The sequence below is a fragment of the Heliangelus exortis genome, chromosome 23, assembly GCF_036169615.1.
Source record: "Heliangelus exortis chromosome 23, bHelExo1.hap1, whole genome shotgun sequence".
NCBI classification, from domain to species: domain Eukaryota; kingdom Metazoa; phylum Chordata; class Aves; order Apodiformes; family Trochilidae; genus Heliangelus; species Heliangelus exortis.
Window position 1 is genome coordinate 2,344,244 of NC_092444.1, and position 25,588 is coordinate 2,369,831.

At 45.2% G+C, this 25,588-nt stretch overlaps 1 protein-coding gene across 14 annotated transcripts in view; it reads left to right on the top strand.

The window, feature by feature from the left end:
* Window positions 1–25,588, top strand: part of EIF4G3 (eukaryotic translation initiation factor 4 gamma 3) — a 139,372-nt gene that overhangs the window by 109,785 nt on the left and 3,999 nt on the right. For 11 of the 14 annotated variants that reach the window (XM_071767275.1, XM_071767276.1, XM_071767277.1 and 8 more), the window contains 16 exons: window positions 3,957–4,127; window positions 5,092–5,289; window positions 6,045–6,191; window positions 6,483–6,719; window positions 8,977–9,081; window positions 10,552–10,684; window positions 11,796–11,890; window positions 13,459–13,552; window positions 13,803–13,920; window positions 15,126–15,349; window positions 16,401–16,516; window positions 18,631–18,803; window positions 20,889–21,014; window positions 21,809–21,890; window positions 23,734–23,832; window positions 24,688–24,834. In XM_071767275.1, the coding sequence (XP_071623376.1) occupies window positions 3,957–4,127; window positions 5,092–5,289; window positions 6,045–6,191; window positions 6,483–6,719; window positions 8,977–9,081; window positions 10,552–10,684; window positions 11,796–11,890; window positions 13,459–13,552; window positions 13,803–13,920; window positions 15,126–15,349; window positions 16,401–16,516; window positions 18,631–18,803; window positions 20,889–21,014; window positions 21,809–21,890; window positions 23,734–23,832; window positions 24,688–24,834 (2,265 nt within the window). Of the gene's footprint in view, window positions 1–3,956; window positions 4,128–5,091; window positions 5,290–6,044; window positions 6,192–6,482; window positions 6,720–8,976; window positions 9,082–10,551; window positions 10,685–11,795; window positions 11,891–13,458; window positions 13,553–13,802; window positions 13,921–15,125; window positions 15,350–16,400; window positions 16,517–18,630; window positions 18,804–20,888; window positions 21,015–21,808; window positions 21,891–22,122; window positions 22,361–23,733; window positions 23,833–24,687; window positions 24,835–25,588 lie in introns of those variants that run through there. The other 3 variants (XR_011730423.1, XM_071767285.1, XR_011730424.1) reach the window with 3 other exon arrangements.

Sequence of the window (25,588 nt, forward strand, 5' to 3'; positions counted from 1 at the left end):
TTAGAGGATGAGAGGGGTTTTTAGCCTCGAGGCAAAAATCAGATGTTAGCATCTTGTAGAGCATGGCAAAAACCTGCGTGTGCGCTCTCTGTCCACTCGGTCATTCCACCTCTGCACAGGCCATGCCCATGAACCATTGAACCCCACTGCCTATTCCTTGCCCACAAAAATAACATCGAGCAGCTCAGCTCTAACAAGCTTTCGGCACCTTGAGAATCTTTTGTTTTGCTTCCTTGGCTTTTTTTGTCTTTATTTCCTCCTTTTTCGCTTAAACGTCTCGTGTGAGTGTTTTTTAGACCTTCGTGTGGCATCGAGCACTGCCAGGGGTGTAATTACCCAGGAACAAGATACAGCTAATGAAAGGCTTTTTGATGTAGACAAGAAGTTCAGAGGAGTGCAGAGGGGAACCAGGTGCAAACACAGGGAAATAGGGGTGGAGAGGACCAGTCCCTCCCTGCACACCCAGGCAGGGCACATGTGCTCTTGGGGTGCCCTACACAGGGACAGGAGTTGGACTCTGATCCTGATGGTTCCCTCCAGCTTGGCATATTCTGTGCTTTTGTCCATCCTGAGAGGTGGTGGAAACTCAAGTCATCTTTAAGACCTTTAAGCTGCCTCCTAACTCATTCCTGTGATCCACTGCTTTGGTTTGTCCTTCAGTGTGGTTTCTCTGTTGTGTAGGAGCTGTTCCGCAAGGTATGAAGCATCTTGATTCTTGTGCTTCCTGATAAGTTGTAGTTGCTCCTGGCATCTAATCTTGGTTTCACCTTCTGCATTTGAAGCCTCTCGTAGAAGGAGAAGCAGTACTTTAGTTTCTTGGATGGTTTTTAAAGCCTTACCATGACTTGTGTCCCAAGAGCAGACACAGGCACTGAGTCCTGCTGTGTTGCTGTGAGGTTTTGGCTCCTCACAAGAGGCTTGTCCCTGTTTCCTTCTGCTTTCCTTTCTTCTCCTCTCGTCATCCAAAAGACAGATAATTCAGATTAAGGTAGTAACATCTGGTAAGCACTTCTCTGAGAATTTGGTGGAAAATATTTCTGTGCAAGCTGTAGCACTGTGACTGCAGGCTCTGCAGAGCTGTTATTACTTACATGGACTGAGTTAAAAAAGGCAGGTGTGAGCTCAGGCACCTCTTCAACTTACCACTTTGTCAGTTTGGAACCTAAAAAAAACCCAGATAATTTTGTCACAAGTTTGATTCTGTGATTATTTTATTACCTGTTCAAAGGAGGCTCTTCTGTTCATGATTTTGAAAACCCAATCAAACAGTTTGAATTAAGTTTATTCACCGATACTTCTAAAAATGCCGTCTCGGAAGTTTTTCTTCTATTAATGGACAGAAATGGCTGGTCTGGAAGGTGGCCAGATTCGTGGGGTTGTGATGTGTGACACAGTGATCCTGGGGCCATACACAAGTGTCCTTGCAGCCATCAGGTGTGCATTCCCTAGGCTGGGGAAGTGTTTGTTCTGAAAGCCATCGCCTCGCCTCTGCCTGGACCCGTCCCCAAGAGAGCACCTTGCCAGGGCTGCTGTGTCCTCGTGTCCCAGCCCTGCTGTGGCTGGAAGGTCCTTCAAACCAGAGCTGCCTCTGCACAAGGAAGATGGGGTGGCCACAGGTCACCTCTAGTCAGCTTTGCTCCTGTTCCTGGGGGAAAAGAGCCCAAATGGTTTCACACTCAGGACACGTTGCCAGCCTGGCTCTGGTTACCCAGCTGCTGGACTGGCTGATCTCTGGAGAGCCCTCCCAGCTCCCATGATTTTGGAGATGGGTGGTGAGGGATAGTGGTTGAAACCTGTCACTTCTCTGTTGCATTAGTGTCTGGCTTCTCAGCTGGAGGGAAGTTTCTTCTCTCCACTGCTGCACGGGTAGAACCCAGGCAGGAAAATCGTGTGAGATTGCGTCAAACAGAGGCGGGCGTCTCCGTGCAGGGCTGCAAAGCAGACGTTGCTGCATCGCACCCGTGTCGATCAAGGACTCTTGGGAGTGGAGAGGGTTTGCACGGTGGGACTGGCAGCTGTGTTAGGAAGGTGTCTGAGACACAAAAGCACTGTTCAGGCTCCCTGTTCCTGTTGTGCTGTTGATTTCTCCGGGACGATCGACTTGCGCGGTTGCTTCATGGTTACAGCGTGCGCCAAAAGAGGTTTGAAGGAGGCTGTTGGGGTGTTTGAAGGAGGCTGTTGGGGTGTTTGAAGGAGGCTGTCGGGGTGTTTGAAGGAGGCTGTTGGGGTGTTTCTGTGCATGCCAGCTGGATCTGAACGCAGGTCTCCAGAGGTGGTGGGGCACCACATAGCTCCCCTCCAGGCATCACCTTGGTATACGGAATGAGGTCTTTTGGCACTGTCTTATTTTGTTGCTGTTGTCACATAATGAATAAAAAAATCATAGAATGGTTTGGGTTGCAGGGACCTTAAATCCCATCCAGTGCCCCCCCTGCCATAGTCAGGGACACCTCCCCCAGCCCAGGGTGCTCCAAGCCCCATCCAACCTTCAGCACTGCCAGGGATGGGGCAGCCACAGCTTCTCTGGGAAACCTGGGCCAGGGGCTCAGCACCCTCACCGCAAGGATTTTCTTCCTAGTATCTAACCTCAGTCTCCTCTCTTCTAGTTTAAAGATGTTGCCCCTTGTCCTATCGCAGCACACCCTTGTAAAAAGTCCCTCCCCACCTTTCTTGTAGGCCCCATTCAGGTACTGGATCTCCCCAGAGATCTTTTAGATGAAGCCCAAATGAGAGCTCCAGCAGTGGAGGTGATCGTGTCTGTTTGCTTTCATGCATGACACATATTTACACCATTAAAGCCAAGCAGGTCATGTTGCAGATAGAAGCTCCTGCCTTTAAGGAGGGTCTGGGAGAGGAGAGGCACCTCTTTTTAAGAGCCTCTTTTCATGTATTCATTGAAGCTGTTGGAATAACTGAGGTGATTTTGCCTCTCTGATGATCACTGAATCCCTTCATTGAATGAAAAAATATTTTACATGGTCCGTCTTTCATGTGGATGTTGCCTACTGCCCATGGAGGAGATTAATCACTTGTGTGGAAAGGAACAGGGCTTGGTAATGGACTTTGGATGCTCCTCTAATTTTCCCATCGAGGTTGGACATTTCTAATATATGAGTTCGGAAACGTGAAAGAGCACGGGGGAAGAATAACCTCCTGACAACATTTGGTGCCTTTAGTCCTTTAATGGAAGCTCTTGGATGATAAAGAGGGAGTCTTGTGCCCTGTTGCTTGTACAATTGATGAAAACCTGGCAATTTTGGCAGTTTTCATACCTGGTTTGATCAGGAGGAGCATCGTGTTGTACAGGGTTGCAGAAAAGCCCTCAGTATTGTTTCAAACAATGTGCAGTTTACCTTTCTTCTGTGAAGCTACAAAGAATTGGACCTACATCTGTTAGGATCTGTTTCTACAAATGGGGGAGCAGCAGTAAAGCTCCATTCAATGTGTTTTGTAGAATTCCTGTCTCAATTTTACATGTTTTCTGTTGTGCCTGGCTCTGTTTTAAACAGTCTCCAGTAAAACCAAATGGTTTTGGCAGAGCTGCTAAGTTATCTTCAATTGCTTGGGATGGAATGTTTGAAATACACCTGTAAGGACTGGCTTAATCCTTAAATACACCTTTGCTGTGATGTCTCAGTTACACAGTTTCTGGCTTTCAAGAGCTTTTGGTCAGTTGAGTTGAGCTCTGCAGAGCTTAAGCAGCATCTGGAGCATCACTGATGTGTGTAGGCAGTGGTTGTCCCATCCTGTTTCAGGAAAAGCTGCCCAAAATGTGTTTGGTGTCTTCATGGTCCTTCTGACCCACCCAGCCTGGTGTGCTGGGTCAGAGGGAATCCTAGGAGGAGTTGCTACTGGTTGGTCAGTGGTACCATCAGCAGGTGTTGGCATGTACCCCGGAGTGTTTTATCAAGGTGTGAGTTTAAAAGGGGATATAACAAGGAATGTTTTTGTCCTAGTTGTTGAATGTTGGACCGAGGAGATCTCAGCCAGGCCAGAGGAGAGAGCCCAGGAAGATCATCACTGTCTGTGTGAAGGAGGATGTCCACCTGAAGAAGGCAGAGAACGCCTGGAAGCCAAGCTTGAAGAGAGAGAACCAGACTGAGGACCCAGAAAATGTCAAAACCCAGGTGAGAGCATGAACCAGTGCCACTGAGTACAGCAGGTACCAGGAGGATGGTAATTTGCCTTTGCTCTTGTGGAAGACAGTGAAAAAAGGCAATGAATTAGTTTGAATCACAGCTTTCCCCTACCTCCATTCTTTTTTTCATGTGTTTATTCTCGAGCTGGAGTTTAAATGGCAAAGCTGTATATTAAACAAGTCTAAATAGGGAGCACCAGACAACCTACTACCTCTCTTCCAGGATTGTTTTTCTATTGCTGTTTGCTAGAATATTTCTGATGTTGTTCTCAAGCAAACAACCTCAAATCTTCCAGCACAGAACTTGCTTTTCATCCACTTTTAGACTATATTTCTGCCCAGAACCTCAGAAAACCTCCATCAGTTTGCCTTGCCCAGCCTAATGATGCCATCTCTGAAGCTTTCTCTGTGTCTTTCTCCCCCTCCTCTCTGTCCTGGGGCAGACACTCTGGGAAGAGGTGTTTGCCTGGTGGTCAGACTTGTAATTTGTAAGATAAATTGGGATAGTTTTGAAGGACACTGGAATTCTGTTCTTCAGGCTAAGGGCAGTGTTGTTGATCTAATTATTCTGCATAGGAAAAGTAAAGTGCCTTAAAGTAAATAGAGAATTTTATTACCTCTGGTTGAGGAAGAAGAAAGCCACTCCCTCATGGCTAAATTGATAAAAGAGTAATATTTCAGTTGGGTGGCAGCAAGGGCTTTGTGCCTCTGTCATGCTTGAACAAAACACTTGGATATTTCCAAAAATCCTGCTCCACAGCTTTGTCTTTGGGAGCCAATAGCTGAACTAGGGCTGGAGCTGGACCCTGCACAGATGTGTATCTGTGTGTAGCTCCATTTCCTGGAAGTTCCCATATGCTCACCTTATCTGCTGACCTTTAAGCTGCCTCCTAACTCATTCCTGTGCTCCACTGCTTTGGTTTCTCCTCCAACGTGGTTCCTCTGTTGTGTAGGAGCTGTTCCGCAAGGTACGAAGCATCTTGAACAAGCTGACACCCCAGATGTTCAACCAGCTCATGAAGCAAGTGACAGACCTGACAGTAGACACAGAAGAAAGGCTGAAAGGAGTCATTGACCTGGTCTTTGAGAAGGCCATTGATGAACCAAGCTTCTCAGTGGCATATGCCAACATGTGCAGGTGTCTTGTGACGGTAAGAGCTGCCCAAATCCAGTCATAGAATCATTAAGATTGGGGAGGACCTCTTAAGATCATCAAGTGCATCTGAATTTCCCTGAAATGAGGATGCATGGGTGAATGTTCTGCACGTTGTCCCCATGAACTGGTTGGCAGCAGAATAAACGTGGCAAGAGCAGAGTGAAGCTTTACTTTCTGAATGTAAATAAAAATAATTTACATGAGGGGTTTTTTCTTCTTCACCCATTGACCGCTCCTGCAGGCAGAGGGCTTCACTTGGAGCATGTGGTGTTCAGAGTTGACACTTTGCTCTGCCTTGTCACAGGAGGGAGTCACATTTGGAAAGTTCAGTTTCTCATTTCCAAGGGGAGCCCAAGGTGCACGTTTGGGACAGTTAGTGTTCAGATGATGAATTTGGAACAAAATCATCCCCTTCTTCCCTTCATGCCATGAAACAAAGGAGCACGGCTCCCAAGTCTTCAGCACTTAACAGTGTTTTTTTTTTTAAAAAACATAACAATGTGTCTTTTTAAAGCATCCTGTGAATGGAAATGTAATCTGTCTCTGGGCAGAGAGGGCGTCAGCCAAGTTTTGAGTGTATGAAATTTAAAACTCCTCTGGAAACCATGATGTGACGCGGAGCTGTCACAGCCCTGCAGGCTGGCCCTGCTGAAACTGAACTGCACAATAAAATGGGTGCTTATAGGAAACCTCACTTGTACAGAAAAGTTTAGCATATTTCTGCTGATTTTTTACCTCCTTCTCCTCCAGCTGAAAGTGCCCATGGCAGACAAACCCGGGAGCACGGTCAATTTCCGCAAGTTGCTGTTAAATCGCTGCCAGAAGGAATTTGAAAAGGACAAGGCTGACGACGATGTCTTTGAGAAGAAGCAGAAAGAACTTGAAGCTGCTACCACTGTAAGTGGTATTTTCCCCATAAATTCTCAGAGCCGCCTCTGGAAATGATCTCTCTGGAAGATGGCAGTCGATCTGGGGGGAATTTGGGAGCTGTGACTTCCGTTCCGTCGCTGTGGCCAAGTATAATAAAAAATGGGCCTCCATTAGGGCGTTTAGATCAGCTCCTTCTTGGTTTTTAGGAGAAGAAGAGTAAACAGGGACAACAGCAACTATAAACATAAAACTGTACTTTTTGAAGGCTTCTGTGCTCTGTAAACATGTTTCTTTTAGAGCTGTTTTTCTGTTTTATAGCCAGAGGAGAAGACACGGCTCCACGATGAGCTGGAAGAGGCCAAGGACAAAGCCCGCCGGAGATCCATTGGGAATATAAAATTCATTGGAGAGCTTTTCAAGCTAAAAATGCTGACAGAGGTGATCATGCACGACTGTGTGGTAAAGCTGCTGAAGAACCACGATGAGGAGTCCCTCGAGTGCCTTTGCCGCCTGCTAACGACCATTGGCAAGGACCTGGACTTTGAGAAAGCAAAGGTAGAGCAGCAGGGCCAGGAGGGAGAGCTGAGGCTGTCAGGGCAGGGATGGAAAAATGGGTGGGAAATGTTTTTATTTGAGGGTTTATTTTATTTCTTGGGGAAGTTCTGTATGGCATCAGGAAATCATCCTCTCTTCCGTGGATGTTTCGTCATGATCTGGCCTCCCTCCCTTGTCTGTAACAGATTCTGGGTAGTTTTCAAAGGTGTTTTCCAGTTGTTAATTGTTTCCGGATATCTAATCCAAACAGGCAGTCTAGAAATGCTCAATATTTACTTTTTTCAAGTGAATGTACCTTTTATCCTTGTAATTTCCAAAACATTCATATCTCCAGCGGTTTCTTTACCATTGAAGGGGGTTTATATTGCCCACAAAATCTACCACTTAATGTACTGTTTGGGTTAAATCTAAAAAAAAACCAACCTCATTAAGTGGCTTAAACCACCACCTGAACTTTGGTGGAGGCATTTCTATCATCCTTGTCCCCAGCAATGCTGGGATGAAGCAGCACTCCAGCATCCTCCTGCCCCTTTTCCAACAAATGTAGAAGTAGGACCCAGCATTACACTGGGTCAGCTTCTCTTGGCACAAGCAAGCTCCTTCTCCTTGCAAAATCCAGGCTTGGGGTGAAAAAGCATTTGAGGGTTTTGCCAGAAATCAGTCAGACTCTGCTCTGGAAACAAACAGCTAATGGTTTCCAGCTGCTTTGGGAAGGGAGTTCCCTTACAGAACTCTGGATTGCAGGGATCACAGTGGATCAGTCCTGATCCTTATGGAGTTTATGCAAGTTTTCCAAACTGTCTTCTGGAGCATTGACCAAAACAGCTCAGTTTACCACTGATTTCCCAGGGTAAATATCACCCCATTGCTGTTAGCACAACAGCCTGTGTGGTACTGATGCAGGTTTGAAAGTAACAGAAATGGAGATTCAGTTTCTCCACGTGGGAAGAAAACAGGATTTTACTTCTGAGCAGTAGCTGAGCTCATGCTGGATGGGTCCTGGGTGCTGTTTTGGTCTTTGTGAGCATGGGAACACTGTAAAAGCCAACATTTTGGTGCACTGGCTGCTTCTGCAACCTCGAGCTGTGGCACCATATAGCACACAGCAAGGAAATGCTTGTGGGTGTCATGTTGTGAGAAGCTGCCCATGTTCTGTCCTTGTGATATCTTATTTCTCTCAAGATTGAGCGAGAAGAATTTATTTCCTGTTAATGGGGTAGACATTCTGCTTTTCTGTTGAAGCTGAAGTGTTAGTGATAGTTATAATTAAAGCTTCTGGACCAGCTCCATTTCAAATATTTTCCCCGTCATTCCTCACTTTGGAAACATTTGCTCTCAGAGCTGAAACTTTCCATGGCAAGGCCAGAACCAAATTTTCATTGGGTTTTTCTTGTTTTTTTAAGTGTTTAGCTAGTTTTCAGTGAAAATTAATGGGCAACATTTTATAAAATTGCCCTAGAACTTTTTTGCTTAATGGAGCCAGAGCCCCCGTTTTAGAGAAAAAGTCTTTCTGGAGCCTGGTGAGTCAAATTTAGACCTAAAGAGGTTTTTCTAATGATACCATTTCATGTCTTAGTGCAAACTGATTTGGATTCCATCACATCAAGACTTTTTGGATGAAAAGTAGCTTGTGGGATTTCATACTACAGCTAAGCCCATTAAACAGCTTCTTGGTGAGAAAAGTGAGAAAAGTGGCATTTCTGCCCCTGCTTCTCTTGCCCAGCCCCAGCTGAGATAGTTCTGGGAGGGAAAGCATCAAAATGACATCTGCAGGGTTAGTTTTATGCCTTTGCAGTTCCTTGAGTCAGTTTTTCTTGGGCTGAGGTGAGCACAGACACTGATATGAGGAGGAGGAGCTCAGGCAGGGCAGGACTCCCCATTTTGGTGGCAGCTGTGCCATGAAAATGACCACATTGATTTTATTTTTTTTTCCTAATGGATGGCAAGTTTATTACATACATGGAGAGGGTGTAGATTATTGGAGTAATTAAAAGTGCAGAGAAAGCAGGTGCTAAATGAGGGAGGTGCCAGCAGACTTGTGCCTCATTCCCTGCACACCCTTCACTGTGCACACTCAAGTCCAACCTGGGAGCAGCAAACAAGACCCAACATTCCCTTCTCTGGAGAGCAGCTCTGGGTCCCCAGACAAGTTTCTGGCACAGAAATGTTTATAACACAGAGCCCACACACTCCCCACCTGAGGGAATATTTTCCTTTGTTTCCAAGACACATTGATGATGCTGTTTCTCTTGTGTAGCCTCGCATGGACCAGTATTTTAATCAGATGGAGAAGATTGTCAAGGAGAGGAAAACATCTTCACGGATTCGGTTCATGCTTCAGGATGTAATAGACCTAAGGCTGGTAGGTGCAAACTGAGTATGGAAAAAATTGTGTTCCCTCTCATAGAATCATTAAATCATTCTGGGTGAAAAGACCCTTAGGATCATCAAGGTGTCAGAGTCCAGCAGAGTGAAGGGTGGCTCTGTGCCTTGCAGTTGAACACCTCACACAAAACTTCCCCACAAAACACCCACCCCATGTGGGTGCTGAGAGCCCCGAGACAGCACTTGACTGAAGTCCTCAGTGGGTTTTACTCATACCTGGAGTTTTGAAGCTGTTTTGGGGTTTTTTGGAGGCTGAAGTCACCGTTGTGACTGCAGGGTACACAAAGATAATGACCCCAAAAGTTGTAAAGAGGTTATAGCAGGGTGAAGAACCCAGGCTGGTTATTTTGGGGACAGATGGATCTGTGCAGTGGATGGTTGAATAGACACATCAAGCAGTGGAAATGCTTTGTGGAGAGACAGCTCCAGTTCTCTCTGCAGGATTTCTGTCACCTATCACGATCCCTGGAGTGGCAAAGCACCATCTCCAGATAAAACACAGTCACTTCTTGCTTCTTTATTTTCAGGGTTTCATTATTTTTTCTCAAGTTTAGAGGAAGGGCTCCAAAGAGCACTGTCAATAATAAACAGTCAGAGAGTGACAGCAGCCTCCCTTTTGTCCATCTTGTTCCTCTGAACCTAGAAAGACTGGGAAGCTGGGAATGTTCAGGATGCTAAGGGACTGAAACATCTGGAATTCAATCAGTCTGGAAGTCATCTCTTCACTGTAGTCTCTTTTCTCCACCAAAACACATTAAAATCATAGAATCATGGAATGGTTTTGGTTGGGAGGGACCTTAAAGCCCCCCCAGTGTCCCCCCTGCCATGGTCAGGGACACCTCCCACCAGCCCAGGGTGCTCCAAGCCCCATCCAACCTTCAGCACTGCCAGGGATGGGGCAGCCACAGCTTCTCTGGGAAACCTGGGGCTCAGCACCCTCACCCCAAACAATTTCTTCCCCATCTCCAACCTCAATCTCCCCTCTCTCTCCCAGTTCCAAGCCATTCCCCCTCATCCCATCCCTCCAGGCCCTTGTCCCAAGTCCCTCCCCAGCTTTCCTGGAGCCCCTTCAGGCACTAGAAGGTGCTCTAAGGTCTCCCCATGGGATCCTTCTCTTCTCCAGCCTCAACACCCCCAACTCTCTCAGCCTGGCTCCAGAGCAGAGCTGCTCCAGCCCTCCCAGCAGCTCCAGGGCCTCCTCTGGACTGGCTCCAACAGCTCCAAGGCAGCAGAATCTATACCAGCACAGAGACCTCTGGCCTGTGGTGCTGGGATAACCACATCTGTAATGTGCCCCAGCACCAAAAAATCTTCCCCAGCCCCTTGGGGAGCAGCCTTCCCACCACATTACATGAGTGGCAGGATAAGGTCTGGGTGATGGGTTCATGCACTCCATTTATTGCAGTCCTGGAAATGTCTCTGAGCTCTGTCTGTGCTTCTTCCCTAGTGCAACTGGGTCTCAAGGAGAGCAGATCAGGGCCCCAAGACCATTGAGCAGATTCATAAAGAAGCCAAAATTGAAGAGCAGGAAGAACAGAGGAAGGTCCAACAACTCATGACCAAAGAAAAGAGGAGACCAGGTAAAATAAAAGCCATGTTGGCTGCTCATTGCACTCATCTCACATCCAGTAGCCTTAGAGGGAATCTCACACAAAAGGAAAAGAAAAAAAATCAGTTCTTTATTCCATACTATAATGAACAGAGGGTACTCAGGCCTGATTATAGCTGAGGCTGCAGAAGGAACAGACTTACCATGGATTGGCTGTGTGGGTTTTTCAGGTGCAAATCCTTTGGGTAGAAATAAACAATCTTAGGGCAGTAATGTTCTTGGATTCATGCAAACTATATTTGATTTTGTGAGAGGCTGACAGAAGTCTGGTGTGACAAGTTACTACACAGGAGTCAGATTTGCCACCCTTTCTTGCCTGCAGCAGAATATAGTTTCAAGAGAGTAACATCTCATTTCAAGAGTAGCCATGTTCTTTAGTGGTTAAAGTTGGGAGGGGTTGAGTCAGTGGGAGAAAGTGTCTTGGCATTACTTTAATTTACCACCAGCCCTTGAGGCTGCCACTACCTAGAGATGAATTTGGGGTGACTTGGAAAAGACTGGGGTGTAGAGGCAAGGAGAAAGGACTCCTTGGGATTCTTTAACACTAAGGATTATCCAATGAAAGTGCCCTGAAAACACTTAGGGTCTAAAGAAGATTCATGTAGACTTTGTTGTAATTATGTTAAAACTTGCCTCAGGAGAAAGTGAGGAATTTGGCACTGCCTGAATGGTTCTGGACCAGCCTCATGTTGCTGAGATCTGGGGAAGAAGAGTTGCTTTGGGTTAGCAAAGGCCTTTGGCTTTTTGTTGGCCATTGTTGGCTCCTTTTCTGAGCTTGTGAATGCACTGTATGTGCAGCCTTACCCAGATCACAGAACACACTGAAATTGTTCCTTAACCAGGAATAATCACTGCCAAAACCATCCCTTGAAAATAATGAGCTGTTTTATGTCAAGGCTACTTTATAATAATAAAACCAGGCAAGTTAGTTTTGTCATCTCAGCACTCCAAAGGACAGGATTTCTGCACAGAGTTGCCCTGAGGCTTAGCAAAACCATCCCATCTTCTGCTCCTTCTGATGAACTTGGGGGTGTCAGAGCAGTGGGGCTCAGCTAAGGGTGGTTGTGTTTCTGCTCTGGCAGGTGTCCAGAGGGTCGATGAAGGTGGCTGGAACACTGTGCAAGGGGCAAAGAACAGCAGAGTGCTGGACCCCACCAAGTTCCTTAAAATCACCAAGGTAGGTGCCAGCACAAAGCAACAAAAATGCCACAGTCTTACCTTACTGGAGCTGTCTGCCTAGGAAAGAGGATTATGGGTGCCTAGAGGTCAGAACTTGGGTTTTTTGGGACATGTGAAATCTCCTGAGTTAGTACTTTGCATAAATAAAGCACCAAGGAAGGCTTTTGTCCTCTGAATGTTGGTGGTTTGCTTATTCTAAGGGAAAGAAGGATGCCTGTGCCTCTGAGATTTATGATGTCCTTCTGGGGACCCAGAAGTTCTCTTGGTTGGAAAATCCACACCCTTCATGATGAAGAGAATGAGAGTTGAGGTCTCGTGTGTGTTGGTGATGCAGCACATCTCAGGGCTGCTGCAGATGGGGTGTCAAACACCTGTCTGACACAAAACCTTTGCTGCCTCAAGTTCTCAAGACCCTGTTGTGATGCTGCTGCTTAGCAGAACAAGGATGCCACGTTTTGAAAATGAGGTGTTCCTGACTTAGTTCAGATGGCAGCACTGCAGGCTTGAAAGGCTCAAGTAGTACAAGCCAAGCCATGTCAGCTTTTAGTGTTTGGGGGCTTGTGTGGGGTGTTCTTCCATCCCTCAGTGTATGTTAAGCTTTCACACCCCTCTGCCAGATGAACATCTTCCTGTTATTTAATATTATAGTGGTGATTTTGGGGCATTTTTTCAAGCTGCAGGGTAGACAGGATTAGAGGTTTTTCCTTTTTTAATGATCTTCAGAACAGCTGTGGGATTTCTTGCCAAGGAGGACTCCATCTTCCACATAAATCAGAGTGATTCCTAGACATTCCCATGTCCCAATTAATGTCACTCTCCCTAAGTTTTACTCTGTGCTTGGGTGCTCAGAGAACTGTAAAGCAGAACCTGGACAGACTGTAGCCCTGCTGCAGATCAGGCTCAGTTTGTTCCTTGTGAAAGTCATAAAACAAGACTCCAAAATTTAGTTAGCAGGAGGGATTCAGCCTGCTTTTGTCTGGGTTTGCAGCTCATCTGGGAGAAGTCCTTCTGCTTCACTTAGTACAAATCCAGCACAAACAGAACCAGCTCCACAACACCTGCCTTGTCAGGAGAGAGGAGCTCATACAAAGAGCTCTGCAGGGTCACAACCTCCTTGTCAATAAATTCACCAGCTGAGCATTGTAAAATCAATGCTCTCTTCTTGTCAGACACTACTTTTTCCCTCCAAGTTCTGCAGTCTGTTGTCTCTCTTTGCCCTCTGTTCCTGTGTAGATTCTCCCCAAAGCAATGCCAGGTGGGTGGAGTGGGCAGCAGACCAGTTTTACTCATCACAAACAAACTGAACATCTTTCAAGCATGGATGTTCTGTGCTTTTTCCTCCTTTCTGAGTTTCCTAGTTCCCAGTAAAAAGAAGCTCCTGGTCACTGTGAATGTGTTTCACTGACACTTTGGAAGAGGCTGCTCGTGAGGTGTCCTCTGTGTCTGCCTTTGTCTCCCAAGAATGTGTTCAAGTGGCATTCACAAAACAGAACTGTTGCCCCCAAAAATCCACCTTTTATAATTAAGAGCCACCGTTCTGATGTTTTTTCTTGATGTGTTTCACAGCCCACAATAGATGAGAAGATTCAGCTTGTGCCTAAAGCCCAGTTGGGCAGCTGGGGGAAGGGCAGCAGTGGTGGAGCCAAGGCCAGTGAGATAGGTAAGTCAGGATGGGGCCTCATCCTTGGCTTTGCTACAGCCAAGAGCAGATTTGGGTGGGAATGCTCATCTCTGTGTGTCTGACTGCCTGGCAAGCAGGGTTACAGTGGGGCAGGACCAGCCTTTTCCCTTCAGCTCTCTCCCCAGCACTCTGAAAACATCTATTGCTTAAATGATTTTTTAATGCCAAGGTGTCAGCAGCTACTGACCTTGCTGTCTCTCTTCTCTGGGTTGTCTTTATCATCTCACAGACTCCTTACGACCAAGTGCCACAAGTTTGAACAGATTTTCTGCACTGCAGCCTCCAGTCTCATCTGTATCTGCCTCATCTGCATCCTCAGAATTAGATCCTCGCAGGGCCTTAACTAGGTAAGTTTTGGTGATTCTCCTTCCCTGCACTTCTCACTTGCTGCTCTAGTTACCAGCAGGCAAAAAAGAAGAAAATTTCATTAAGTTTCCAGGAATGGCTGGGTCTTTTCCCCCCCTGTGTACTTTGAACTAACCTGAAATACCTGCAACTGTTACAATATCACAGGAGAGAGAGGTGGTATTAATTTTTAAAGCCATTGTGGTGAATGCTTTAGTTTCCACTTTTCAGTCACCTTTTATCTAAAGGATTAATTTGCCAGCAGTTTGTAAAAGGTTAAAAACTCTTCAGATAAAACTGTAATAAATAGGCATACAGCTTGGATTCAATGGTCATGGAGTCAGCCAGGCCAGTAGGTTTATTTATGCAGAAAAAAACACCTAAAACCCTGCAGAAATTTAGCAAGGCTCTTAAAACACTCTGGCTGTGTCCAGCTGTTCCCATGAGGTGTGACCAGGTCTGCCCATCCTGCCATGCAGACAGGGCTGTGCAGTGCTCTCCCACCCCTCCATTTCATCAGGACTGCAGCCACTCCACCTTGGAGCATGAAACATGTATTAACCTTCAATTATTTATGAACTCTAGACATGGTTTATAAATGTGCAGTTTGTTTTAAACATCACTGCTTATTCCTTCCAGTACTCACCACCTGCCTGACTGTTTCCCTGAATTTGTCCCTCTGTTTTCCCATCTATTTCACCTAAAACTCTGCTTTACCTGGAGGTTATTCCCCTTTGGTATTGTTTATGTCACAGATCCTTGTTGCCCGTTGCTGGTAACCTTCTGAAACAATTCTGAAACAATTCTGAAACTATTTTTCAATAAATGGGTAAAAATTATACCCTGGGTACCATTTGACAGTAAAGCAGAGCTTTTACATTCTACAATTTGCAAAAATTTTCTAAGAGCAAACAGATGCTGTAAGGAATTGGTTGCTTTTCCCTGTGTTCTCTGTGAAGTGTTGGCTCTGCCTTTCCCCTCTGTGGACATTTGTGTTTGTGCAGCTCTGAGACTTGAATTGGGTTTTATTCTGTGGAGCTACAACTGTAAAAAGTCAAGACACCAATCCTGCTGGGCTCCGTTTGGTTTTTTTCTCCCTCCAGTTCCTACAAACCCCTCCAGCATCCTTCCTGCCACCACCAGCCTTGCCAGCAGGGGTTACTCCCACCACGACTTTTAAACCCCTGTGGTTTTTTTCTTTCCGCAGCCGCGGGAGCACGGGCAGGGAGAAGAATGACAAAGCTCTGCCCCCTTCCCTCTCCCGCCCCAACACCTTCCTCCGGGGCAGCAGCAGCAAGGAGCTGCTCCTGGACAACCAGGCACAAGAGGAGCAGAGGAGGGAGATGCTGGAGACAGTGAAGCAGTTAACAGGAGGCATGGAGATGGAGAGGAACAGCAGCGAGGCGGAGAGGAGCAAAGCCAAGGAGTCTGGTAAGTGGCTCCTCTGTGCTCCAGGAGCCTTGCTGGGTGTGTGAAAAGGCACGAGGGAAATAGGTCTCAGAACAAGTGACACGTTTCTGTGCAGCCCTGTGAGTATTTGGGCTGTGCTGACACATCACTGAGCTGGGGGAGCTGTGATCTGCCTCCCAGAAGGTTTGTTCATACCGGCCTTGGCAGCATCTTCTCTCACCAGCTCCTCCTTAGGGTTGTTCAGAGTTGAAAGGATGGGGACACCCACAAAACAACACCATGGTCTTGCTCACTCATGTCCCATCAGTTTCTGGTGGTTTCTGGCTTGGAAGCCCCCAAAATCAGTTCTAGTTCTGCACAGCTCCTTCTTCAGTGCCCAAATGTTTCCCAGGGCCAGAGCCTTTTAGCACCACGCCAAGCAGGTTTCTGCAGTGTGGTGGTAGCACCCCCAGGGGTGGCTTGTCACCTTGTCACTGCTGCAGCTCCTGCTTTTTGCTCCTGCCACCTTGAGCTGATTTATTAGTGAGAAAGTATTGAGGACACTTAGGGCAATGTTCCCTGTGGACAGAACCTTTGTGATAAGTGCAGCATTTTGCTGCTTCCCTGGGACACATCCCAAAACTGCTCCAGTGAGGAATAGATCACAACTGCCATGACACAGCACACACACATCTGGAAGCTCTGGGGCTTTGTAAAGGGCTTCATGGGAATGAAAATTTTGGGAATGGATCAGGAGACTGCTTTGGGTTGCTGCCCATCACAGTCAGCACGTTTGAAATTTGCAGCACACCAGCTCAAAAGTTTAATTATTTAATGTTGATAGAGAGCTTGGAAAGGGGTGAATCCTGTGTCACTGCCAACTGTGTTTCTACCAGGAGGTGATTTACAGAAATGCTCAGAGTTCATACAGGGAGAAATGGAGCCAAGCAAGAAGTGACCCATGCCTGATGGTGGGACAGGGAACACACCCTGCTCTAGTGACTTCTGGTTTTAGAATGTTGTCTCTGAAAATGATGATGATTTTCTTTTTCCAAATGTGGTTGTTTGTTTTTTTTTCTTTTATTTCCATCAGCCAAGTCAGAAGCTGCCCCAGCTCCTGCACAAGAAAAGCCTTCGCTATCAGAAGAGGAAATAGAGAGGAAATGCAAATCTATCATTGATGAGTTCTTGCATATTAATGATTTTAAGGTAAGTAAAATGAAAACCTCAAGTCCCACAGCCCATGTTTTCTCTCCAGTGTCTTTGTGTGGGCACACCCAGCTCACCAGGAGGGAACACAAGTGAGAGGGGCTGTCAAAATCCAGGCAGCAGCAGCTCCATGAGAGTTTTTAGCACAGTTGTTTCCCAAACTTATTTTCTGCCTTGCTAGTAATAGGAAAACCAGCCCAGCCTGTGTGTTTGAAGCAGTAAGATCTGTGTGTATCCATCATGAATCACTGAGTGGCTCTGTAATAACAGCAATTTTGGAAGCAGAAAAGCTATTGGGAAAATAAACTGAGGTTTTCCTTCAGTTATCAAAGCAATGTGCTGTTCTGATCTGGAGGCAGATAAAGAAATGCTAAATATTGAACAAACCACTCCAGAGTATTTTTAATAAACATTGGAAATTACTGAGCAGCTGTCATCACTTTCTAGTTAAAGGTTGAAGTTTTGTTTCCCTTGTAAATGGATTTTTAGCATGTCCAGGGAGATGGCAAGATATGTTATATTCACTGTAAAGCTGTTTTTTTTTATCTTTTGCTGAAAAAAAAAATTTAAAAACTGCCAAGTTTGAAGTGGCAGCATTCAGGAGTTCCTGGGTTGACACCCTAAAAGCAAAGTTGCTGCTTCCACTTTGTAGGGCTTCCCATTGAAATCAGAAAGAGGAATATTCTTCTGATGGATTGTTTTGGGTTCACATCTACTTATCAGGAGAAATTATTAAATCCTGGTTTGAAGAAAAAAACGAAATAATTAAACTTTGAATGGTGATGTCCCCAGCTTGCTGGCCTGGCAAGTGTCAGCAGGAGGAGTCGGGGATGGACTCTCCAGTCCTTTTTCTTTTTGCAGGAGACTTCTGAGTCTGACCCTTGGATGTCTGGGGCTAAGGGGCTGCTTCAGCTTCTGGGCTTGCATACACAATGACATTTTTTTGGCTGACTGGAAATAGAGTTGAATTGTATTAGACAAATGCAGCTCTGATTAAATAAAAAGTCCATCAGGTTGAGGCAGCTTGTTTGCACTCATGGCTTACTTGATAAAAAACACTCTGGATGCAGGGTGCAGCAAAGCTTCTGACTAATTCAGCTTCAAGTCACATTAATAAGGCCACGTGTGAGTGTGTCAGGGTGCAGCACAGAGCTCTTTCTCCTGGGTTTAGTCTTCAATATTTAACCTGACTGTAAATTAAAACTGCTGAGCTGTGTGCTGGCATCCAGGGACAGCAGTGCCATGTTCACCTCTCTGTCCTGGAGACACCAGGATCTGTCAGGGATGTCTGATGGAAGAGCTGTGACTGGGGCCACCAGGCTTGTGACCTGCAGAAAACAGCCCCTGGGGGCCATGGGCTGCCAATTTTATAACTAAAGGCAAAACCTAAAACAAAGAGCAAATGCCTTCAGTCAGGAAGCCCCTTGAGATCCCCTGGGCTGCACTTAGAAGGTCAGTGGAAGATCTTTGCTGATGACAGTGGAGATTTTTGAAGTGTGACATTGAGTGTGTCTCTGAGAGTCTCTGTTTAAAGAGTCTGTTGTTTGCTTAGGTTACAGAATGCACATGCCAGAAAACAGAAGCTTTATAAAGAGGACATTTTCCTCCAAGTGCTCCCCAACCATGTTCTGCTTCTTTATATGGTGTGGGTTTGTAACACAGGCATTTCTGTGCCAGATCAGATCAGCAATGAATATAACCTGATGTCCTCTTTTTGCCTTGGCTTAATATTTGATGAAATAACAAGCAGCTTGGTGGCATCCAGAAGACAATTCCTGTCTTTTCCCTGAGCAGCCAAACCAGACCCTGGAGCCTGATTGTGTAGTTTTAAAATTCCATTGCCTGCATGGTATAAATTCTCATTATTATTATTTGATTACCATCTTGGTAGTGATTCAGGATGAGATTCCACAGCCTAGTTCAGCATGGTTAGCTTCACTTAAATATTTATTTCCAAAAACACCCAAGTGTCTCAATCTGCCATTGAAGAAGATGCAGACCCCAGGTGCACCAGGGGTGCACACTGTAAACTGACTTTTTGTAGAAACTACACTTCTCCCCTGTTTTGTGGTGTTTCCAGTTCAAGCAAATGATGCTGTGTGTTGTTTGAACAGGAAGCAATGCAGTGTGTGGAGGAGCTGAGTGCCCAGAACCTGCTGCCTGTTTTTGTGCGAGTGGGAGTGGAGTCAACCCTGGAGAGGAGTCAGATCACCAGGGATCACATGGGACAATTATTGCACCAGTTGGTGCAGGCAGGAAAGCTGAGCAAACAGGATTTCTTCAAGGGGTTTGTATTCTGCCTGTAGAAACTTGATGCTTTTCTTGAGTCTTGACTGTGTTGGAGAGGAATGATTTCCCACCTTGCTTTGCTATCCTGCCTTCTACACATCTTGAAGGAGCACTTTTGCCCAGGTGTATTAATACATAACATAATAATTGTAACATATATTTAAGTATTTCAGATGTTTCAGCAAATGTAAGTATTTTCATAATTATTTCAGCATTCCTTTCCAAGCAAATACATAGCTGTATATTTACATGAGTGTGTTAGGATTGCTGCTGTGTGCTGCATTTGTTTGCCTTGTGGCAAATCACTGAATGTGATTAAAAGAGGAGGAAGAAGAAGGCAAAAAATCTTCACGTGACCTCAGTGCCTGGGAGCTGTGTAGCCTGAAGTCCTCCACGTCCACAGATCCACAGCTGCTCTCCAGCTCCATCTCATTTCCCAACAACTCAACTGCAAGGAGTGGACATGTCCTCAAGGGGCTGAGAAGAACGTGGGATGGGTTAGGCCTTGCTCAAGAGATCTGAGTTTCATCTTCTGATTCATTTCAGCTTTCTGGATCTTGTGTTCCCAGCCTGGATTTGAGCTGGTGTCCAGTTGTAAACAGATCTGTGTTCCCAGGGAGGTCCCTGGCACTGCTTGCTGGGGCATTGAGCAGGGTGATTAGAATGGGAATAACCACAAAAAGCAGCCAGCAAATGGGCAGCTGAAATAAAGCTTCCAGATGCTGAGTTTCTGGGTAGTTAGCTCTGCCTTGCTGCTTTTATTTGAATCCTGTCTCATCTGGGTGCTACTGGTCATCTCCCTGCATCCATGTCTAGCAGTGAATTTCATTGTGATGCAGTCCAGGCAAGTTTAGGCAGCCTGACTTCAAAATTGTGTGGAACAAGATTAAAACAGAGAGATATCCACAGGGAGGACACTTGTCTGTGTCCATGTAGCTGCTGATGGTCAAAATGACTTGTTTGAAGTGAGACATTTCTGTAATGGATTGTGATTAAAGCTGCTCCTGTGTTTCCTGGAGTGTGGATAAGTGGCTGTGATGCCAAATAAGTAGGATCTTGATGAAATAGTGGGACCTGTGGTCTGAATGTGGCATAAACAAAGTGAAACAGCTCCTGAAGATGATGAAAAGGCAAGTGATATTCAGTGGGCACATGAGAAGAACACTGAAAACCACTGTACTCACTCACACAAGACAAATTACTGGGTAATGAGGGGTTATGGGATGGTGCTGGTCACTGTGCAACTCTGGAGAGACAGGAAGAGGAAACTGATTTCTGTCAGAAACAAACCCATGTAGCAGAGGACATCGAGAGCAAAGCACAGGAGATGTTCCTGGCCTTGAAACACAAGAGAATGAGCATTTATAGTCACTAAGCTGGACCCCAGAATTTCCAAGGTTTTCAGGAAGAGATGAATCCTGATGCAGGCTGGCAGGAGAGCCAGAAAAATGATCATCTTGTACCAGGCACAGGAAGTGAAGCCACCTGCAAGGCTTTTATTTGCAAGAAGAGTTTTGAGTGATTCTGGAATCTATGTCCAGTGTTCAGGACCAGATCTGTAATTCATCCTGCCCCATTTTCTCTTCTGGATGGAAACCTCCCTCTGGTGTATAGAATCCTTTTACTTTAAGACATTTTGCTAATTACCTTACGTTTAAACTTCTGTTACTGTTACTTCTATAGATGTTTGGCTGTGTTTGAGCAGGCTCCATTTATTAGGTGCTTTGTATTTCTAGACCAAAATGCTTTTTAGTGTTACAGTTATTACCAGCTTAGCAACTGGTAATATTATTACCAGTTAGCAAACAATTTGTTACTGGAATGTAAGAATTCTTGTAAATGGAGCTTTCCTGGATTTATCTGCTGGTTTTACAGAAGGCAGTGCCTTCCAGGAGTGGAAATTCACTCCTGGAAGTGGTGAAGCACTGACAGCAAAAGATGAAAATAGGTTTTTAATTACCTTTGTGATTCTTGTCACCTCCTCATTGCCTTTTTGTCCTTCTGTAACAAAGGAGTTTTGAAGTGCAGATTTGCTTAAATTAAATTATGTTTAACACGACGTTTTTCTTCCCTTTTTCTGAAGTTTTGCAGATACCTTGGAGATGGCAGATGATATGGCCATAGATATACCCCATATTTGGTTGTACCTCGCTGAGTTGGTGACCCCCATGTTAAAAGAAGGAGGAATCTCTATGAGAGAACTTATACAGTAAGCAATGTTGTATTTCAGTGGTGGTTGTGCTGAGCTGCCTGCCTGGCTGTGCTGGAGTATTTTCACAGCATGGTTCCCATCAGTTTATAAAAGATGAGTGGTGTTAGAGGCTCAGCTTCTTGGGTGAGTGGATGAAAGGCTCAGGACTTGCACCAGCCTGAAAGCTGTGGTGGGAAGGGAGCTCACTGCTTCAGGGATCAAAGTTTTATCTGTAAATCTACTTCAATCCTGTTTATTTCAGCTGAGCTAAAATATAACCCCAGTGTGTGATAGTTATTTGAGAGCACGTGGAGGCTCTGGGAATTGGGTTTGAGGAGAGTGGGGTATTGCACAGGAGGCTTTATGTCTTGGAAGTGTGAGAGCTGCTAGCTGGGCATTGCTTTAAACAGGCACAAAAACCTTGCTGCCAGCCTGGAATCTGCTTCCAGAACCAGAGTTTCTGTATTATGTTCATCCTGATGGATTTGGGCATGAACTAAAAGCCAATGGAATGGTTCTCCTTTCCTGTAAAAAATGGCTTTGTCCCCAAAAAAGGGTTCTGCTGCTCCAGTGCAGCATCCCAGAAAAATGGGTGGATGTGACATTGCATAAAAATGAATTCTTTGGAATTAGCCCAGTTGTGGCAAGTGCACTGCATCCCTCCAGTCTGTTTTATCAGCAGTGCCAGGTAGATCCAATCCTTTATCCCTAGCAGAAAGTGCAGGTGATTTCCTGCCTCAGTTTGATCACTACCTCTTGCCTTGTGTTCCAAATTCAAATTATAAGGAAAAATTCCTCTTCTTTCATTCTAGAGAATTTAGCAAACCTTTGCTTCCTGTGGGAAGAGCCGGCGTCTTGCTTGCTGAAATCTTGCACCTTCTATGCAAACAAATGGTAAGTGTCCAGGAGTCCCATCCACAGGCAGGAGCTGGATTCCAGCAGCCAGGACATCTTTTTGCATGAAGCCTACATCCACATTTCCCACCTGAAGATATTTAGGGACGGGTCAGCCAGTCCAGCTCACTTAGGAAACCTGCCTCTTCATCCCCGCTTTCAAACCAAAACTTAGGAGGTTCCAAAAAGTTGAGTTAACTTTTTTTTTTCTCATCACTTTTCCCTTTTGCAGGTACCTTTGTACCTGGCTTCTTCCAGAAGCTAGAGTGCTGAAATCCCACAAGAAGGGACATTCTCAAGGTATTTCTGGGCTGACCAGAAGCAGCAAGTGCCGGAACTCTTGCGAGAGAGCTGTTCTTGCAGACCAGAGAGGTTCTGAGGGTTCGGATAAGCTTCAGATGGACTCTCAGGCTTCTGGGGGCTTATCCAAACTAAACCTGCCAACTCTTAAGAGTCACCCATCACTAGGGGTAGTGACACCTTTTCACCCTGTAACTTCTAGAGCTCTCTTACACATTTCACGGTTGTGTGTCCAAACAGTTTGGTGGTTTCCCTATAACTCTGTCTCCGTTTTTTGTCTCTCTCTCTCTTTTTTTTTTTTTTTTCTTTTTTAATCCAGCTAAATACTGCACTTTGGAGAGTGTCTTATTTTCAACCCTGTAAAATCCCTCACTTCTCTTCTGTGTTTTGGGTTTTTTTATTTATTTTTTAAAGCATGCATTCAAATAAGGTTGAATGAAGCAGGAGCATTTCAGTCTAGCAGTGCAAACAGTGACTTCTTATTAATTTATTTTTGCTTTATGCTTGTTTGGACAGTCAACTTCCATGCCTTTTTTCTCTGTTATGTGAAAGAAAAGCTGCTGTGCTCTGGAGGTTGAAGCAGAGCCTTGGGTTTCTGTTGCTGCCACAGCTTTCTAATCCAGTCTCATCCTTGCCCATTCTTGGACTTGGGTATTTCAATATATCAGTCATTTAATTCAGATCCTGATGAACCATAGCAGCAACTGTGCACAATTAGCTCACTGTAGACTTGAAATTGTAATCTGCTTGTAAACTAAAAATCAGGCTGCTTTTATCAGTGCTTAACATAGGCTTTGTAGCCATCCCCCTTGTGCAGGTGCTATAAGGTAAAAATTCAAAGTTTTGACAAAACATTTGGGTGAAAAGAGCTGGTTTTTTATTCTTGTCAGAATTATATATGTGCCATCTTAAGCAGGACAGGGGAAGGTCAGGGTGACATTAGAGGATGCAGAAGGTTGAACTGTAAGTGCCCCAAAGGTGCCTTTCTGAAGCACAATAAATTCTAGGGACTGAAGAGTGAGCTTGGTGTTAGACACCTGAATTTGGGGATTGATCTCTGTAGAGAAGAAAGCCATGTAAATAATTATTTTTCTCAAAGCTAGCTCAGTTGACCTTAATGTCAAGGCAGGAGGAGAATGAGTTACAGAATAAGTTAATGACAGAGTCAGGAGAAGAAACAAAGTCATCTAACTCCCAGCTCTGTGTCCCGGCCGTGGGAAACAGTGCCTTGTTCAGATAAATCACTTTTCCTAGGTAATCCCTGGCTGAAGTTGTTGCAAACCCCACGTGTCCTGTTCTGCCTTGTTTCTTACCCATCACCGTGGCATTTGACCACTTGACCAGATGTGTATCCCTGTGGCAGGGTTGCATATATGATTTCTCTTGCACGGGATTTCCAGACGTTTTCACCTCATTGTTAGGCATCTTGTTTGGTGGCTGAATGGTTCTTTATTCCTCCTGACACAGCTGCACCACTCCGGCTTGTGTAACCTCCCCTGCTGTGTCTCACATCTTTAAAGTTAACAATTTTTTTGTGTTTTAGAGCCATAAGAAAGTGGGAGCCTTATGGAGGGAGTCTGGCCTCAGTTGGAAGGACTACTTACCCGAAGGGGAGGATGTACATACCTTTCTCATGGAGCAAGTGAGTGCAGAGCAAGCAGCTGATTAATTAATGATTTTGGCTCAACGTGTCCCATTTGTTCATCCTCTTCCATCCCATTCTTAGGTATGGGGTGTGAAGTGTCTCCCTCACCAAGCTGGGGTTTGATCACTTCAGCACCTCCTTTCTGAAGCACTGGGAGGACAGGCTGGTCCCCTCCAATCCCATGCCCACACCTCCTGTCACCTCTAGGACACCTCCATCTAGGGGAAATGAACTCAGGAATGAGTTCTGCAGCAAGGACAGACCATATGCAGAAGGGCCAGAATAACTGACAGTAATTATTCCTTCAGCCCACCTTGTTTTATGATCCTGGCTGTGGGGCTTTACACCTGAGAGGCTCCTAAGGAAGGAAGAAGATTGAGATCTCCCTTTGAAGCTCCAAGTGATCCACTGTCCTGTTTTAAGCACTGCAGGAAATGAAACAGATTACCAAGGCTTGGTGAGGGGGATTGTAGAACCTCTGCCATATTTTGCAATGAATTGGGGCGTTAGCTGCAATTTCTTTGAGCCAGTGCCAGCTCTGGTAATTGCATTCCAGCTCCCTGTTGTTTTAGTTGAGCAACATGCCCTTTATTTTCTGCTTTCTTGTATTGTGCAGGGCTGGAGTTGCTCTGAGATGTCTGCCTCTCTTTGCTGGATAATGTAGTTCCCACGTGTTTGCAAAATGCTTTATAATTTTGGAACAGAGAAAGTATATAAATGGCTGTAATGATAACTTAGCAGCTGAAAGATGCCATAATGCAGAATGAAGTGCAGCTCACTGTCTCAACTTTGTGTAATTCAGAATAGGAAAACAGTTTTAACTAATTCTCATCATCACTTCTCATCTTGCAGAAGTTGGACTTCATGGAGTCTGACTGTTCCAGTTCCTCAGAAGCACTTTCAGAGAAAGAACTCTCTGCAGAAGAGCTGAACAAGCAGCTAGAAAAACTCATTGTTGAGGACAAGGCAAATGATGAACAAATCTTTGACTGGGTAGAGGTACAAAGACTGTTTTCACCCTCCCTGAACACAGTTCATTAACTGCTTTCTAAATATTTTCTTGTCTAAAGGAGCATCTCTGCAGGCTCCTCCCTAGGCTTAGGACATGAAGATGATAAGGTCTGTGGGATCAACACTTCCAAAGAATTCAGATCTGAAATAAATAGATAATCAGTCAGTTATTTCATAGTAAGCTTCAGGAAGGAATACTGTCAGACACCTGTGTAACTGCCTTTTAAATAATGTTGACTTTTTGAGTCTGAAAACACTGCTTCTGGCTACTTAATGCATTTTTAGGGGTAATCCTCTGCTTCATTCTTTCTTCACAAAATACTGCATAATTGCTTCTCAGTGCTTTTTGCAGCATGACCAACCAAATTGCCCCTGCCGTGTTGCAGAAACATCCTGGGGAGTCATTTAAGGCAGATGTATCTTTCCTGGGATATTTGACCAGTAACTGTAACAGAAAGTAAAGAAAAAATAAAAAAAAAAAAAAAAGAAGCCATGTCAACCTGCTGATCTTTTGCCCTCTACCTCTGGCTGCATCCTTTCAGCCAGATATTTAATCAAGTGTCTGAAATGACATTTAGGTCTTGTGCTTAGGGCTAAGTCCTGATCAGCTTCATCTCAGTTATTTCTATTGCTGGAGCAGTGTGTTAGAAATGACATTTTTCTACTGCCATCCAAGAAGTCAAGAGTGGAATGAAAATCTGGGGACACCCACGGGCTCTTTGTTGTCTTGGACAAGTTACAG